At 42.2% G+C, this 18,015-nt stretch overlaps 1 protein-coding gene across 1 annotated transcript in view; it reads left to right on the forward strand.

Annotated features, from left to right (window-relative positions):
* Positions 1–18,015, forward strand: part of CREB3L2 (cAMP responsive element binding protein 3 like 2) — a 107,766-nt gene that overhangs the window by 66,192 nt on the left and 23,559 nt on the right. Inside the window, exons 3-5 of the mRNA XM_010947492.3 lie at positions 10,940–11,115; positions 12,627–12,714; positions 16,121–16,305. Of these exons, the coding sequence (XP_010945794.1) occupies positions 10,940–11,115; positions 12,627–12,714; positions 16,121–16,305 (449 nt within the window). The remainder of the gene's footprint in view (positions 1–10,939; positions 11,116–12,626; positions 12,715–16,120; positions 16,306–18,015) is intronic.

Raw genomic sequence — 18,015 nt, forward strand, 5'->3', positions numbered from 1 at the left:
GTTCATAGCAGCACTGTTTACAATAAGCAAGACATGGAAGCAACCTAAATGTCCATCAATAGATGACTGGATAAGGAAGATGTGATACACACACACACACACACACACACACACATACACACAATGGAATGCTACTCAGCCATAAAAAAGAATGAAATAATGCCATTTGCAACAACATGGATGGACCTAGAGATTATCATACTAAGTGAAGTAAATTAGAGAAAGACAAATGCTATATGATATCATTTATATGTGGAATCTAAAAAAATGAGAGAAATGATCTTATTTACAAAACAGAAGCAGACTCAGACATAGAAAACAAACTTGTGATTACCAGTGGGGAAAGTTGGGGGTGAAGGGATAAATTGGGAGTTGGGAATTTGCAGATATGAGCTATAATACATAAAATAGATAGACAGCAAGGTTCTATTGAATAGCATGGGGAACTTTATTCAATATCTTGTAATAGCCTATAATGGAAAGGAATATGAAACGGAATATATATGTGTATATTTGTATAACTGATTCACTATGCTGTACTCCAGAAATTAACACAACATTGTAAACCAACTTGAATTAAAATTTTTCTCTTTAATTGAAAAATAAAAAATTTATTTCATAGTTATTTATTGAGCACCTGCGGTGTGCGTAATCTGCCAGGGACTAGTCTAAGCATTGGAGGGTAAAGGATTGAACAGAATTTATAAAGATCCCTGCTTCATGCAGTTTGCCTTCTGGGATGTGAGGGGAGAATAGAAAATAAGAAAAATAAATAAGTAAAATACACAGTGTATTAGATGGTGACCAGTAATATACATAAAAATAAATCAGAGAAAAGAATAGGGAGGGGCTGGAGGAGGGGGCAGTGTCTTAATCCATTCAAGTTGCCATAACAAAATACCACAGACTGAGTTATAAACAAAGGAAATATATTCCTCACAGTTCTGGAGGCTGGAATTCTGAGGTCAGGGTGCCAGCAGAGTCAGGAGAGCACCCTCTCTGGTTGCAGACTTCTCACTGTGTCCTCACTTGGTGGAAGGGGCTGGGGAGCTCTGTGGGGTCTCTTCTACAGGAGCACTAACTGCGTTGCAGAGGGCTTCACCCTCGTGACCTAATTACCTCCCAAAGCTCCCACCTCCAATTACCATCACTTTGGGCATTAAGATTTCAACAGAAGAACTTAGAGAGAACACAAATAGTCAAACCATAGCAGTGGAGGAGTTGAGATTTTAAATAGGATAAACAGGGAAGGCCTTTCTTTGGAGGTAGCATTTGAGCAAAGGTCAGCAGATGAGAGAAACTAGGTGTATGTCTCAGGAAGAGGCTTCCAGGCAGAGGAAGCAGCAAGTGCAGGGGCCCTGGGCAGGAATGTGGTAACACTATACAATCTCTATATTGTATTCTGACAGTTATCTTCTGTGGAGTTAGTCAGCCATTCTTCAGCCTTGGTTCTAGAATATGCAGATTAGAGCCGTCCTAAGCAATCTGGGCAACTTTTTCCTTCAATTCCATGTTTGTTGAACACCTACTATGTGTAGATACTGGTGAGACAATTATAGTAAAACTTAGACCCTGCCTCAAAGTAGCTCAGAGTCTAGGGAAAGTGCCATGCACCCCAATACTTTATCAGACTGAACATGAGCAATGTCCCAAGAAGAAATGAAACTGTGGAAGTTCAGAGGAGAGAGAGCATACCCAGTGAAGATCACAAGGAAAGTTGCATGAATGAAGCAGAATTTCATTTGGGCCCTAAAGCGCTGAGTAGAGTTGAAACAGAGGTGATGGTTAGAGGAAGCAGAGGGCTAGGACATTGATTCTTATAAATCAAGATCCCTACTGAAATGATTGCAGATAAGCAGATTTCTGAAAGTTCAGAGTCCCTTTCTCTTCCTGATGACACTATTTCTTTGCTTTTTAATGCTATTTAATATAAATGCAAAATGAAGGAACTCATGGGAACCACCTATGCTAACGGCTTAATGTAAGGGGGAATAGTCTTTTCCAAGAAGGCTTCCTTGTCATTAGGCTAAAGCACACTTCGGTTCACATCTTTCAGTTTGCCCAACTGGCTCCTTGTTCTGTGTATCGGTCCTAAACTGCAACAGGCCAAGCTAGTAATTTGCTGAGAACAAGTACAATGGGCCAGATAATATTTTGCAGAATTTCTGATCAGCAGTTCATCTTTGTGAACCACCAGTTTTTCTTCTGAGTAAAAGCTACCTTTCTATGCCAGCAAAAAGCAATCTTATAGGTAGGGGGATAATAGACATGGATAATAACCATTTGGGACCTGTGAAATCAAAGTCAGGCAGCGTGCATGAATGGAGGGGGCACTTTCCCAGGAAGGCTTTGTCTAGGTCCTGGCTTCAATTGTTTTTCTGAGTTTTGTGTGGATAGACAAATGTTTGCGAATAGAATTATTTGATTATTTGAACCTTAGTTTGCATCCACCTTGAGGATTAATTCACAAAGATTCCTTTCGAGTCAGTGCTCTGTTAAGCAGATTGCCTCCCTGATGGAGGAGGATGATAGTTCTTTAGGCAACGCATAAATAGGCAGCATTTTACAAATGCTGTTTGCATTAAATTCAATGTTCTTCATCTTTTGCATTGTAAAAGCAGCTTAAAACAAAACTGCGAGTCCTTGTGTCTAGTGATGGAGAGTATTTCATTATACTTCGGAAAGCCAATGATTCCAATCTTCTTGTCTAATTTTACTTAGATTAAACACAGCTCTTCTGTAATTGCTTCCAAGCCTGAAACTAAGTGATAAGATAAATAGTTCATGTGGAGACTCTCTCTCAGCTTATTAGGATTTTTCTCTTTCTTTTTTCCCCCCTTCCTTTCTTTTTCCCTCTGTCCTCTCTCCCATCGTCACCTTTCTTTCCCTTCTTCCTTCCTTGTTCTTTCTCTGCTAACTCTGTCTTTCCCCTCTTCCTCCCTCCTTGAATCTCAGACCAACTCTATTGGGCAAATGTAGGTGTCCTTATCCTGTTATTCTTTTTCTTCATTTGGATCCTAGACCCCTAAAATTGTATACAGAATGTGGGCTGTCAACATTTGTCAGTTTTTTCTGCTAAGAACATTTATAACTTTTTTTAGATCCTCAAAAGAGTCTGTGACCCAAAAAAGGCTGAGAAACACTCATCTAAGATTACATAGGAGTCATCTGTCTTCAGGGCTGAATTTGACTATAGTCTTCTCTGAAACACTTGAGCTAAAGAACTTCACGTGGTTCAGCAACCTCAGGAGCCAGTCCTGGGAACATGCGCTTGGCCTTCAAAACCACCAGAAAGACGTCCTACTCGCAGCTCGTTCGTTTCTTCCTATGATTAAGGCTGCTAAGTAGGGTTTTCTGTTCTGAGGGTAAAAAAGAGTGAAGACGTTTTAAAGAGATAAGCAGAAACAGCCAAGTAGAATGTTTGTGGATATTTTATGCTTTGATTGAGGAATAAAAAGCTTATAGTTAAATGACCAAGTCTTGCGCCTCACCCCCGGAGGGTGTCTTCATGCGTTTCCCTATTTTAGTCACGTTCCTTTGTAGTTAAATTCGGGTGCTCGGTATTCATTTGCTTTGTTCTTTGATTTCAGTCTTCTTCTTAAAGAAGAAACAGTAGCGCTGGATGAAGGCTGCTCAGAGAGAACTAGACATGGCGCCTATCCTCCAAGATGATATAGGAACCAAGTTAGAAAATATATAAAATATCAGTAGATTCAGCATAAAATATACTAATACAGAAATGATCGAATACAGTATCGGCTCCATGCACAAGTCAAGGTCACTTTATTTTGGGTGGAATAAAGGACTGTAACTGTGGCTGTTCCAGGCCTAGAGAGTGGGGCCAGAGCATAAATAATAATCTTCCTTCTGGTTAGCCTGGTTGGGTTTGGAGAGCTAGCAGGCAGGAGATGGCTGGGTGCGCTGGCTTCCATGGGTACCCTCAATTTATGGAGCTGTTTTCACATGTGGGAATGAAAACAATAGTCTGTGAGCCTAAGATGAGCAGATGCTGCCGGTACGAGGTAGCCTGGTGGAAGGCAAAGACTCAGCGCTCGATGGGAAACAGGGCCTTAGGAAAGTAGGATGGTGTTTTTTGGAGACCAGAAGAAAATAATGTCTTGATGATGTGAGAGCAGGGAAGGTATGCATGGATATAGCAATGCAGGGAGAAATGGAAAGGTGGATACACCCATGGCAAAGGAAAAATGGAGTCTGAGATGATGAGATGAAACCCAGAGCAGGATTAGCACACCATCGGGTAGGCTGAGTAAAGGATAGAGATGAGTCATGGGTGACTTAGATTTCCTGTCTGCAGTGGTGAAGACATCTTGATGTTGAAATGTTCCAAGGACATGGGTCCTAGGAAGGACAGTCACAGAGAGCTGATAAATAGCTGGATCTTCACCGCATTTGATTTGAGCTGCTCTGATAAGAGCATTGACCTGAGCTCTCTCTCTTAGAGGGGATTGATTCTAGGGTAAAAGAAAGCAGATGTGTCTGTCATCTCCCTACGGGAAGTAGCGGGTTCTAACAGGTAAAGAAGATAATGGTGCTTCCCCCGCCTTTTCAAGTGAACTAATGACTTCTTCATTTGCCTGGCCATTGCAATGCGAGAATAGTATAAGGAAGTAACATTTACAGCTATCTAGCAGTGAACTTACTCTAACTATTCATGAGTAAGAGTCATGATTTTGGTGAAGAAAAAAAAGTGCACAGACATTGTTTTGCATGTGTATACTAAGTAAATCTTTTGAGGTTATTCATCTGTTCCACAGATATTTATTTAATGCATGCTGCAAACACAGGTCCTACAGGAGGACCAGAGATGCTAAATGCAGGACATGGATAAAGTATAGTGGTTCATCTCTGGAATCCATTTACCTGGATCGAATTCTGGGCTCTGCCACTTGCTGATGGTGTGATCTTGAGCAGGGGGTCAACTCTTGTGTTTCTTTCCTGATCTTTAAAGTGGGAATAATAATAATACTATTAATAATAATAATAATACTTAACCTTCTGCTGTTATTGTAGAGATTAAATGAGTTAATATGCACGAAGCATTTATAATAGTGCCTGGCAACTGGTAAGCAGTAAATAAATATAAGCACTTGTTATTACTGCCTTATGCAATTACCACATAATTAAACACATAGTTTACCAACTGGCCACAATATGAATGGCTGGCATAAGGGAAAGAGGTGGTAAACACAGACACAGAAAGAACACGGAGTGAGGGAGATATCAGAGGGAAATCGCTTCATTTACAGGAACCCATCTAAATACATGAAGACGTTTAGAATGGCGCCTGCCACTCCCTGAGCACTCCAAACGTTTTAGCTAGTATCAGCTGGTCTTAAACTGGGATTCTTCACCTCAGGAACATTGCATTAGGACTCTATGTAAACAAAGGCGAGAAGTATAGAAAGAACCAACATTGCACCTTTTGTAGTGGCTAATTTTGGCCCAAACTGACATTAATTGAAGAATAATCACTTACGGCTGAAGGTCTGTTCCATCATTGATCTCCTGAGCAGCGGTGTGCTAGTGACCAAGAGCACGAGCTGTGAAGCTGGTGCGCCTGAGTGTGAATCCCAGGTCGGCTGTACCAGCTGTGTGACTTAGGGTGAGTGAGCTCATCGTGTAGTTTCCTTGTCTATCAAATGAGGGTAATAGCAGTGCCTGCCTTCCAGGGTCCACTCTTAGGATCAAGTTGATTAATATATGTATAAAGCACTTAGAACAATACTTAGCACACAGTAAACACTCAGAATTAAGGGTCTGCTATTTTCACTATTTTCAAAACCTCTTCATGCCACTCACGGCTGGAGGTTATTTCAGGGTTAAGGCACTCATGGAGGGGACCTTGGGCAGACAGTCATCTAACTTCCATCTGAATGTGCAGTGGGCTGTAGCTTAATGTGATTCTGACACATTTAACTGAATCCTTGACCCTCTTCCAGCCTCCAGAACCCTGCCTTAGCATTTTCCTTTAAGAGATGTTTACATCAAAAATTGGTCAAGATTTGTTGACTCCTTTGAAAAATTTCAAAGGGCAGACATAGTTATCAAATGCTGAAGGATTTAGATGAGGCATACTTACTTAATTTACAAAAATTTCCTTTTCACTTTCAACATATTATATAAATAGCGAATAGATACATATGTGTTTATATCATGTAAGGGATATTTTCCCCATGTGATTTCTCTTTTTAAGAATATATGGGCCTACTATATGTACATAAGTGTATATGTGTGTGTATGTGTGTGCATGTGTGTGTGTATATATATATATATGTAAAAAACATATTTATAAAGATACTGCTTACTCCCAGTTTAGAGTTTAATCTTGTTTCTCCCCTTCCCAGGAATTAGTATCTATTCAATGCAATTATTTATGCAGTACATATGGAAATGGTTGAGGACCTGCATTTTCAGTGTCCCTCTCCATTGGCTTTGGTTTGTGTTTCTTTCAGCTACTGTTTTGGTAATCTCAGCATCTGGCCCCATTGCTCATAGTTACCCCATTTCGTCCTTGCATGTAAAGGACTCATCACTACGAGACAGTGGCTTGTTTTTATTTTCTGGCTGACAGCTAAGTGGTGATACTGAGGAAATTTGCCAGTTGAGTTTGACCTTTGAGAAGAAGCTGTTTCAGTAGAATCAGATGATATGGCAGACTTACTGGATGATGTGTTCCTTCTGAAATGAAACTTAAAAGGCATATAAACACAGTGTAGGAAAAAAAAATCTGAGCTCCAAGTTTTAGAAATCCAAAGGTGTATAGAGTGTGCACTGATTCTTGTTTTTGTACTTTAAGCAATAACCTAAACATCTAAGTTTTAAGCCATGGTGCTTTACTGACCTTTTTGCCAGTGAAAGAAACCTTCAAAAATAAGGTCATGTGGGAAAACTGTGACATATACTCTTTTTGCTTTATCCTTTGTTAGCCCCCTGCCTCATAGGTGACATTTGTCATTTTGTTTTCTCTGATTTGAAATGTAGTTCCATTGAGGGACAGGGTACAAGCCAACCTAGCAGTTCAGAATGAAAGCTCTTTTCTCTAGTGTCAACTGCCACTGGAATGTTTTTCTTACCAAACTTCTTACTGGCTGACTTTCTTCATCTGCAGTCATTTATTCTGTGATTTAACTGGTAGATAGAATCAGTCAGTCTACTGATATTTATTGATATGGTTCACAGTTGATGGTTTAGAGGAATTACTGTGGAAACAAGGTACAGCTATTTTGTTACAACAGGTTCTGATGTAATGGATTTAATTGCTTGCATTGTATCAGCCAGCTGTATTCCTGCATAACAAACCATCCCCAAACTAATTAGCTTTAACAACAACCATTTATTATTATAGTTCACGTGTCTGTGCCTTGGCAGGAGGTTAGGTGATTTAGATGGGGTCTAAGTGACTTTGCTGGTTTCGGTTAGATTCACCCACATGTCTTAGACTAAGAGTTGGCTGATCTTGGGCAGGTTCATTTGGGGACAACTCTATTTTATGTGTCTGTCCTCCTCCTGGGATCAGTAGATTGTCCTGGCACATCCTTCTCCCCATGATGGCAGAAGTACAAGTGTGTAAATCCAGTTGTGCAAGTTTGTGTCCAGAGTCCACTTGTGTTAGAAGCTAACATCTTTCTGGCCACAGCAAGTCATGTGGCCAATCCCAGGGTGAAGATTAGTCCACAGTGGGAGGGAACTGCAAAATTACATGGCAAAGGACATGGATGGAGGAACAAATGAAGAACTGGAGCCAATTATGCAATTTATAACCTATATTTAGGTACTCATTGACTCTCGTTAAGTCAAGGGATGCTGAATGGGCCCCTTGACCCATTGAGGCTCTGTCTAATAACTACCATCATAAGGCATAAAGTAGAGCAGGCAGAAGCGGGCCATGTCTGAGTGTGATCATCCACAGACAATATGTTCCCAATACAGGGAATCTAGAAATGGTATAAAAGTAGGGGGGGAATGTCATTTGCATTCTGAATTGTTCTCCAGAGATTTTTTTTTTTTTTGACTATTCTGGCATATTTCTTCTCAGTCTTTTTGTTCTATCAATTTCTTCATTAATAGTACATAAATTTATATTTAGCCTTTTTCTCTTAATATTCTAATGTAAATCTTTGCCTTGTTATTTAAAAGGCTTTCACGTGTAACATTACTGGCTGCATACTATTTCTGTTGTATGGATGCACCATAATTCATTAACCTTGCCCTTCCTTTTTACTGTGTTGGTTACTATCAGTGTGTTGTGATTATAAATAATGCTGCAGTGAGCATATTTGTGCACAAATCCTCATCTCCGTGTTTAGTTGTTTCTTGAGGGGACAGAATACGATTGAGAGTGCTAAGATCTGGGTTCTACCACCAATTGGCTATGTGGTTTAGACCTGCCTGTCCGTTTCCTCATCAATAAAATGATGTGTCTGAGCTGGATAGCCTTAAACTTCTTTGTAATTCAAAAAACATCGTTCAAGGTGGAGTCATAAATGGCTGTATTAAAATGGAAGCATGAAGGCAAATCCAATTGTTTGTCCCCCAAAAGTCTCAGGAGTGGAGAGGCAGCTTCCTTGGGCTTCTCTCTTGGAAGAGTTCACTTGTCTTTGAGAGAGGAGATTTTGTTTCAAGTATCATCATTTGTCCTGCAGTCTCTGTCTCTGATACAGCAGATTACATTTATATTAAAAAAAATTTTAAATGGGGGTATAGGACACTGAGCATTCAGAATATAAACTATCTTGACCTATTTTATAAATGGTGTGCTTTGGGAATGGCTTAGTTCTATTGGAAGAACTGATTTCATTACCTGTCTTCCTTTGCCTTGTAATCTTGTATTCACTTTTTTGTATTTATTTTTGCCTTTTCTTTTGTGCCTTGGAAATTAAGTTTCATCACAGTAATCCTAACTGCACAGCCAGGGGTCTAGTCTAGCCTTATCTCATCATTTCTTGGTAATTACATGTGGCCTTTTTCTCAGGGATGCCTCCTTATTGTTAATTTTAATAAATCAGAGGCTGTATTTCATCTTACTATCTCTCTTCCAGTCTCTGCTAGGGATAAATATTGCTCAATGTGGACAGTCTATAAGTGTTGACAAAGCAGAAGTATCAACACATCACTGCTAAATGGAGAAAGTGTGGCCTCTGCTCTCTTGCTCGCTCTCTCACTCTCTCTCCAACCCCTCCCCACGTCTGTCCTGAACATGTCTTGCAGGTGACAGAGACTTCTTGTTCCTAAGCTCCTTTTGGGAGGGGCACTGGCATTAGAAACTTCATTAGGCTCCTCATCCAGTTGCTTCTCTAAGCTGGGCTGGGGCGCCCGTCTGGCCAGCAGGATTCTGCATCAAGTACAGTGTGGTCTCCATCCTCTGGCTGCTGGCAAAAGGCCCTTTGTTTCCTGCCCCTCCCCCTCAGCCAGGATGTGGTGCACACGCTGAGAGTGATGGAAATTCCCCCATCACCCACAGCCCTCAGCAGTTCCACAGAACTAGCTCTAAAAGCAAACCATCTTCAACCAATCTAAGTCTTGTCCGTCTTTATTGTGCCTCAGGAAATAAATTGGGGCTGGAATAATTAATCAAGTCAATGATAAGCTGGATTTAGGGGAAAATCATTTACCTCGGTGAATATGAATCTAACCTTTCCCTGTGTTTGAAGGAAGTTGCTTATGAAATACAACTTTAATAATTGTGAACTTCAGCTTTTAGCTTCCATGCCCACTCTCCCACTGGCCCCTGATGGTTCTGAATGACGCTCGTGTACCTTTTCATAAGAAAACTTGAGCCCAAATCATGAGTGTAATTCACAGTGTGAACAACTTTGCTCCCCTGTGTAGTAATAGTTCACTAGGCATGAGGGGTGTATATTTAAGTGTTTTCATAAAGCCAGGGAGCATGTCTTTATTTTAGCCTCGTTTTGGAAAACTGGTGTCAGATGAGGAATGCTGACTTTGGGAATCTCTGACTTGCTTTTTTTTGTTCTGCATCTTTTTGCAGCCTTCTTGCTGTTTCCTTTCCTGCCCTCCTCCCTCCTTTCCCGGGGCTGTGCAAGGTACCGGCTCTGAGTACGTTGGTAAGAAGTGCAGGTACCATGCAGGCTCCCAGGAGAACGTGCGCTGAGAGAGAAAGGGGCTTTTGTGTGCTCTGCGCTGTTGCTTTGTTGAGATCCCCAGGCCTGTGATCATCACAAAAGCCAGAGGCCAAGACCCAGACTTGGCAAGAGGCAGCCTTTTCCTCTGGATGAGTATTTCATCCATTTCAACAAGGAGCAGATGTCTGTAACAAACTCTGAAGTTTCCTAGAGGGCTTCCTGCTGGAAGTTGAGGTCAGGTGTAAGGCAAAAGTGAGGTTGTAGGGAAGCAGACAAGGACCAAGGACAGGGAGTGAGAAGGAAAAAAAGAAAGAAAACAAATAACCATCCACTGGGGAGAAGGAAGAAACCTAACCATTGTCTCCAGTCCTGTCTCCTGAGACCCTGGTTGTCAACCATTCACTTCTTTTATTCTTATTTTTAAATGCACTTATTTATTGGTTTATTTTTGAATAGATAGCATGTTCATTTGGTTTGAAAATGAAAAAGTACAAAACACTACCCACTGAAGTTCCCCCTCCTGACCTATTCCCCATCCACCCAGTCCCCTTGCTGCTCTGCCCAGGAAGCCAACTTTCTTTCTGTTACGTGTATCCCTCCAGAATTACTTTAGGCATACTTATGCTCAAGTGAATATGAGCATAGACTCTTACTTTGCCATTCATTTCTTTATCAATTTATCTCCTCTCTCACATCCTCATTTTATTTACTTTTATCCTACTCTCAACAATTCTTTCTTGGAGGTTTTTTTGGAGGAGAAAGATCAGTAGTCATTTACTTTACTTACACCTGAGGCCCTGCACAGATTCATATGTGTGCTTGTCTTTTTCCCACAGATGAAGTGGAGAGTGAGAAATGGTACCTGTCTACAGACTTTCCATCAACAACCATCAAGACAGAGCCGATTACAGATGAGCCGCCCTCGGGACTTGTTCCTTCTGTCACTCTGACCATCACAGCCATCTCCACCCCTTTTGAAAAGGAGGAACCCCCTCTGGAAATGAACACTGGGGTACACTCCCTTTTCTTCCATGTAAACAGATTGGGTCAAAAGATACAGATCCTCATTCTCCAGTAAAGCATTTAATCTTTTTGGAGCTAGTGTATGTTTAAGGATATATAGTCCTATGTGTAGGTATGTATGTACAAATGTATTTATGTGTATATCAAGGATATGTTGATTTGGTGTCAACATTGGTTATATCACTTTCTTTAAAGGCATTGTCCAGAAAAATTGGTAGAAAGTCTGATTTAATTTTTTCTATGATTGCTGTTGTAAAATTAAAAAAAAAAAAAACATGGATATCCATGGTGGAAAAAAAAATTCTCCATGGGATTGATTTTTAAGCCAGTGGAAAGGGAGCAGTTACAGTGATGGTGCAGTCCATGGCTTTCTGTGCCATGGCTGTAGGGGTGCTATTTCCTGTGGAGTGTTTTACTTTCCTAGAGCAGTGCTGAGTTGCCCTGACTTAATTCAGAGATTGCCCCCCTACCAATTCTTATTGTATTTCCTGTGGGAAACGTAAGAAATTCGGAATTTCTTCCTCGCTCATTTCCATGCCCACAGCAAGTAGAATTTAGTTTTACTCCACCTTCTCTTTGGTATTTCCAGGCTCTGGTGATGGACCAGAGTATTACTTGAATGTCTTCTTCCAGATACTGGAATCCAGCCCTAAGTTTCCTTAAGTTCAAAGCCACAGGTCATAAACAATGACCCCACTAACGTAGGTTAAGTCAGATCTCCTCTGAGCAAAGTGTAGTAGTCCATCTGTCCAGGAAAAGGTAACACAGAAGCAGGGGAGCCACTAAAACTTCACTGCATACTCACTCCTTGTGCTCTTTTGCATCCCACCTGGGTGGAAGATGAGGGGCTGTGGACAGACCACCTGCGCTGCCGTGTACAATTCCTTTCTCCACAGCTACCTGAGTCTGTTTACTGGACCAGGCTTTGGCAGTATGTATTAGTCTCCTCGCTCCATGAGATTTTAGTTCAGTTCCTTTTTAAGCATGTGACTAAGAAAGGTCAGGATCATGGCCTTGCACCCCACGCATGAGCCAGGTACCTTTCCTCCTTTCCGGCCCAAGTGTTTCATGGTTAGGTGTTGTCAGTTGTCAGGAAGCCTGAAGAGGCTGGATGCAGCACAATTCACACAGTTCCTGCCTCGGGACACAGTGCTGGAAGCCTGCAACCCTTTAAAAATGTACCAGACTATTTTGTGATAAAATGCCTTCTATATTACCATAAAAACAGGAGAAAGAAGCACTGATAAGTGAGTCCGGGGTTCTTAATTTTAGAATTCTGAGGATTCCATCCCCTATAATGCCCAGATTGGTGACGAGGGAAAGGTTAAGGACTGAAACACCTCCCTGCTCAAGAAGCAGCCTGCCCTCAGCCAGGCCTCCTCCAACCCCAGAGAAGCAGGACTGCCCTGGGAGGGAGACAGATGACAAATAGCTCCCTGGGGTGTTTCTTCGGGTTTGTTAATTGGTTTTTAAAGACTGTGTTTGAAATTCTTCCTTTAGGTTGATTCCTCGTGCCAGACAGTTATTCCTAAGATTAAGCTGGAGCCTCATGAAGTGGATCAGTTCCTAAACTTCTCTCCTAAAGAAGGTCTGTCTGCCCTCTCCTCTGGGTTTAGAGATGTGGGTGCACCATCTAAAGAGATGGGGAGTGTGGGAGACAGTGCTGGGGTTAATTTGTACCAAAGGCATAGCTTGCTTTACAAAATAGCTCTGTTCTTGATTCTAAATACAGACTTTGAAAGCTACATTTTATTTTCCCAGATATGTATATGCTTAATTTCCAGCTAAATCTTTAACTTTTGCTTCTAGTCGGGGTGACTTTTCAGCCTGTTTTTAGACGACTGTGACTAGGGTGCTGATGAACATGGATCTGCCCTGAAAATAAAACCCAGCTCCCTGCCCTGCAGTGAGGATCAGTAGAAGCAAATAGGCAAACATCCACAAAGGCACCTTGCTTGTTTAAAACAAGTCCAGTTTAAACCCCTAGTAAAATGAATTCACAGGGTATCTGATCCATTCAGCGTTTTTAAATGTTAATTGTCGGTGACAGTAGTTGCAAAGAGGCTTCTGTATTCATACATCCCACCTGGCTTCTTGCCATCCGTTTAGAATTAAGTAATGTCACACCTGACCTTGTCATACTCTCACTTTTTTCTTTCTCTGAGTCAGTTTCTTGTCCTCATATGAAACCCATAGTTAGGAATCCTGAACGCAGACCTCTAAGTCTCATGGACCCTAGGAAACTCTCTCAGCCTTTTTTATTAAGCTACTTTGCACAGATCCTGCCCTTAATTCTGTACCTTCAGACACGCCATCCCCTCCCTTTTTACTTATACTTTCAGTACAAGGTCAGAAGGACAGCTCATCAGTGAGGTCAACAAATAAGAAATCAGTATATGCGCTTGTCACAGAAAAGGTACCTGAGCTCTGGTGTAGACGTAAAGTCCAGATGTTCTATATGAGCAGTTCTCATGGAAGCATAGGCTGCCTTCAGCCCACCAGACATATACTCAGGATTTGATTTGATAAAGGCATTTATCTTTATCATCAGTAAGGAAAGGATTCAGTTTTTAAAATTAGTAATACTGGCTAAACTCCAGATTGAGACAATGCTTCTTTTCCCTGAGTGAGACACATTTTAGTGCCTTTCAGCTCTCTATACTGCTCTAAAGTAATTCCTTTCATTTTTATGAAATGGGTTATGGCCATCAAATACACCTTGCTCTTTTCACCTGTGTTGCAATATGCTTCAGAAAGTGTCATAACTGTAACAGTCGGTCCTGTAGTGGCTTCAGAATCTGGAGAAGAAGAATTTCCGGAGTAAAGTAAATGGCCTTCCTTCCTCATTATCCTAGATAAACAGGGAGGAGGAAATTCGATATCCTTGAATGCAGCAGGGCTTCTAGGCAAAGTAGCTGGTTGTCCCCAGCCCTGTCAGTAAGTAACCCAAGAGCAACATTTCAAGTGATATTTAGAAATCTGATACTGAGGCACCTGTGGCCAGGGCAAGAGCTCTTAATAAGCAGGTAAGACGAGATTCCAGTTTGCTTCACTTTTCCTGCCTGGCCATTTCCATTTTTTGTGGAGCACCTTCTGCTTGGAAAGGAGAAAAGTATGAGAATAATTTGGACTGTGCCTAGTGAACGGGAGGGGACTCTTGGCTGGTTCTCCAGGATCTCCCAGCTCAGCACGGCAGGCAGATTCGGTTCTGCAGCACCAAACTGGAAGTGGTTAGGAGAGCTCCACCAACGAGAGCTTGGGAGGGGGGATTTTTATAAAGAAAAGGTGGAAGTAAGGAATTATTGGTTGGCTATAACTTAGAGCCCAGCTGGCTGTTTGTGACTGGTTGTCCCTAGGCTTCAGTTTGGTAACCTTGAGGCATTCACAGGCTCATATTTTGGTTTGCCTGTGGAGGCCACCAGAGCACTGGAGCTACCCCAGTCTAATGACCTCCTTGCTTAATTCATCTGACACCGCAAGACGCAGAGGTGTTCATGGCATTGGGAAAACCTTGGTTAACACTCTCAGGACTCCTCCTTTCTAGGTGAGCACATATTTAAGGCATGTACCTATCCTCTGGCTGCCGAGAACTGTTGACAGGGGAGTTGGCAACAGAGGTGTGTAGGATTGGTTTAGAATATTCTTTAGCTTTAAAAGCGCCGTAGACTAAAAACCCAGGGAGCTCTTCAGCAGAGAAAAAGGGAAGTATCTAGTGAAAAACAGTTATATTAGAAAGAGAAAAGAGAAGGGTTTGGGTAAAAGTGAGAAAAAAATGTGTGCTGTGAATGGGGGTGGAGGCGAAGGGGGTGGCAGAGAGAGACATCACATGTGGTTACCTGGGGTATTCAGTAGGTGAGAGAGCTGTCTGGTTGCAGCTTGTCACCTCCAAAGGCAGCTGTGGGGGTGGGGTGGGAGTGGGGGAGTCCTTTTTCTTAGTCTCAGAAAGGTCCTTTCCATGAATAGTGAGGACTTTCCACGGCCCCAAGCCATTCTCTGGCCGAGCAACCCCAGGTATACGTGAGGCACCCAGGCACCTTGCCCAGTGCAGAGCTGCTGCGCTAGAGGCTCTGTTGTCCTGGGGGCCCCAGCATGGGTGTGGAGTGAAAGGCTTACCCAAGGTCCTGATCCTTGGGTCAGGGACGGTGCCTGGCTCTCAAGGTGTTTCAGCACAGCGCAAAGATCTGCAGGTCAGAAAAAGTGTCAGACCCCAAAACTCTTTGGCCAGCTTGATCTCCCAGCGGGTTCCCCCACTCAGGAACCCATCCCTGCTGCCCTGGAAATACATGATCTACACCATCTAAGGCTCAAAGGCCCCGGCAAAGCATGAGTGTGCCTCCCTGAGGAGAGGCAAAGGCTGGACTCAGGTGATGGGGGACTTTGCAGGAGAAAGCCCCTCCCCATCCAGTTTGTCTTTCAGTGCCTACCTATCTATCTGCAGATGGATTGGGTATTTTATGAACCAAGAATGCCTGGCATCTGGCCTGTGGGCCCTACCAGGCACATTCCTCCCGAAACAAATGAGCTTTTCGCAAACTCTCACCGGCTCCCAGCTTTTGCTCTTTTTTTTTTTTTTTTTTTTAAAGATCATAATACGTTAATATAGTTTACAGGTCAAACTATGGACACTACGTGAAATGAGCAGAGGGAAAGTTACGGCAGGACTGTCCCTATCTACTCTGATTTCTGCCTTCCTTACATCATAATTTTGTTAGTTTCTTATATATTTTCCAGAGTTTCTTATGTAAATACAAGCAAATAGGAGCCTGTATTGTCTCTCCCTTTTCATACAGAAGGAGGGCTACCGCATACACCGTTCTGCACCTTGATTTAGTTCCCTCCCTTATCTTTGTACATCCACACCCACCTGGAGAGTCCCCATTCTTTTGTTCTGCTACCCTGGGCTCCACTGTATGGATGCTTAATGGTTCTTTTAACTGCCCCCAAGTCCTGCTTCATTGCTCCCTGATGGATGCCATCCATTCTCTTTCCCGCAGGCTCCGTGGACCACCTGCACTTACCGCCCACCCCTCCCAGCAGCCACAGCAGCGACTCGGAGGGCAGCCTGAGCCCCAGCCCACGCCTGCACCCCTTCGGCCTGCCGCAGACCCACAGCCCTGCCAGGGCCCCGGCGCGGGCCACCTCAGCGCTCGCCAGCTCCCCGCTCCTCACCGCACCCCACGTGAGTGTTCACCACATCCCCGGACTCAGACTCTCCCCATTCTGTCGTTGGGAGCCTCACCTAGAGTGGGTGCCATTTGGGGCCACTTGGCTTTTATTCCTGTAGGAAGTTTTAGGTCTTAACTGCTAAAGCTGGGAGGTAACAGTCTTAAAGAACATTTTCTAAGTGCTGTCTGTGGTCTCGTAGACACATAGCTAACTAACACATTCTCCTCCTTTTCTGTGCACACTTCTGGTTTTTATTCATATGTTTATTTTACATAGCTATAAGCATGAGGAATAAAAATGTGTTGTTATTCTTCTCAAATTTATATCACAAATATTTACCATCAATTTAAGTGGTCTTTATGACCTATGATAGGAAATAACTTATTTTTTAAGTAAGCAGTCTTTGATGAACTTAAAAATCTCTCTAACAGTAAACTCTTTGATGTCTGATAAAGCTCAAAGATATTGTTTAACCCTTTTCGCCCGAGGTACAACTCTTAACCCAGTGACTCAGGATAGAAATCATGACATCATTCATCCCTCACATAAGTAATTTTTCCAAATAAAAAATAGGGATAGATAATTAACTTCTTATTGTCCTGAATAGTCAATTGATTTCTATGAAGATTTAAAAATGATACACCAGAAACTAACACAGGATTGTAGTCAACTATACTTCAATTAAAAAAAAAAATAAAAAATAAAAATTATAGTCAACCTTATTGAATTTATAATATCATGTAGAGCAAATTTAAATGGAATAAGATATTTTAAAGTTCTTATAAGAACCATGTATCAATTAACACAATTTTGAAAATTTGAAGTTCTAGATCTGTGTTGACATTCTTATGTATCACTATTACTGAGACCCAGGGAATGAACTCTTTCCACTCCATCTCCACCTCCTCACCTCTAACCCTTCACTCTTTTGATTACTGAAATGGTGTTCATCCTGTGGATCTGTGGGGTTCTACCACATACAGTCCATTCCACATGGTCATGGAGGAAACCCTCCCCATATCATACCCTGGCTCAACAACCGTGCCATGTTTCACTATTATCTGTTGGCATCAAGCCCTAATACCTCTGCTGGGTACCAACACCCTCCGAATGTGCCCAACCTGCTGCTGCTTCAAGAATTCCTCGCGCCTCTGTGCAGAGTGGCTTCTTCAGTTACTTTTCACAATACTGCCTTTTGTTGGAATGCCCTCCTCTCTCTATGCAAATCATCCCCTTTCTTTCAGGAGGCCCAAATCAAGTCTTATCTGCTACCCTAAGCCTTCCCTTATCACACAGACTCATCTAAGTGTTCTCATTCTCCACGTTTTTAATGCACCTTGAGTAAATTAATGTTACAGTCTAGCATTTAATTGCTCTCATTCTCTCATGTGTGTCAATTCAGTCTCCGTCCTGATCATTAGCTATTTTAGAGACAGAGTTTGTTTGGATTCCTCAGTGCCTTTAACACAGAGCTAATATGCACTAGGTACTCTGTTGGACTAATTATAAACACGTTCTAACACAGGTTAAATGACATGAGCTGCAGTTCTCATCTCCACTGATGATGGATGTCCTGGGGCTGTGCTGACCAATGACTTCCATGGAACGTGCCTACAGGCATATCCCTGGGAGTCCTGGCCCCTTAGCTATAAGTGAAGGTCAAGAAGTGACTCCTAGTGTGTAAAGAGCATCTTGCAAAATGGCATTTTCAGGAGAACAGCAA

The sequence above is a fragment of the Camelus bactrianus genome, chromosome 7 (genome assembly GCF_048773025.1).
Source record: "Camelus bactrianus isolate YW-2024 breed Bactrian camel chromosome 7, ASM4877302v1, whole genome shotgun sequence".
NCBI lineage: Eukaryota > Metazoa > Chordata > Mammalia > Artiodactyla > Camelidae > Camelus > Camelus bactrianus.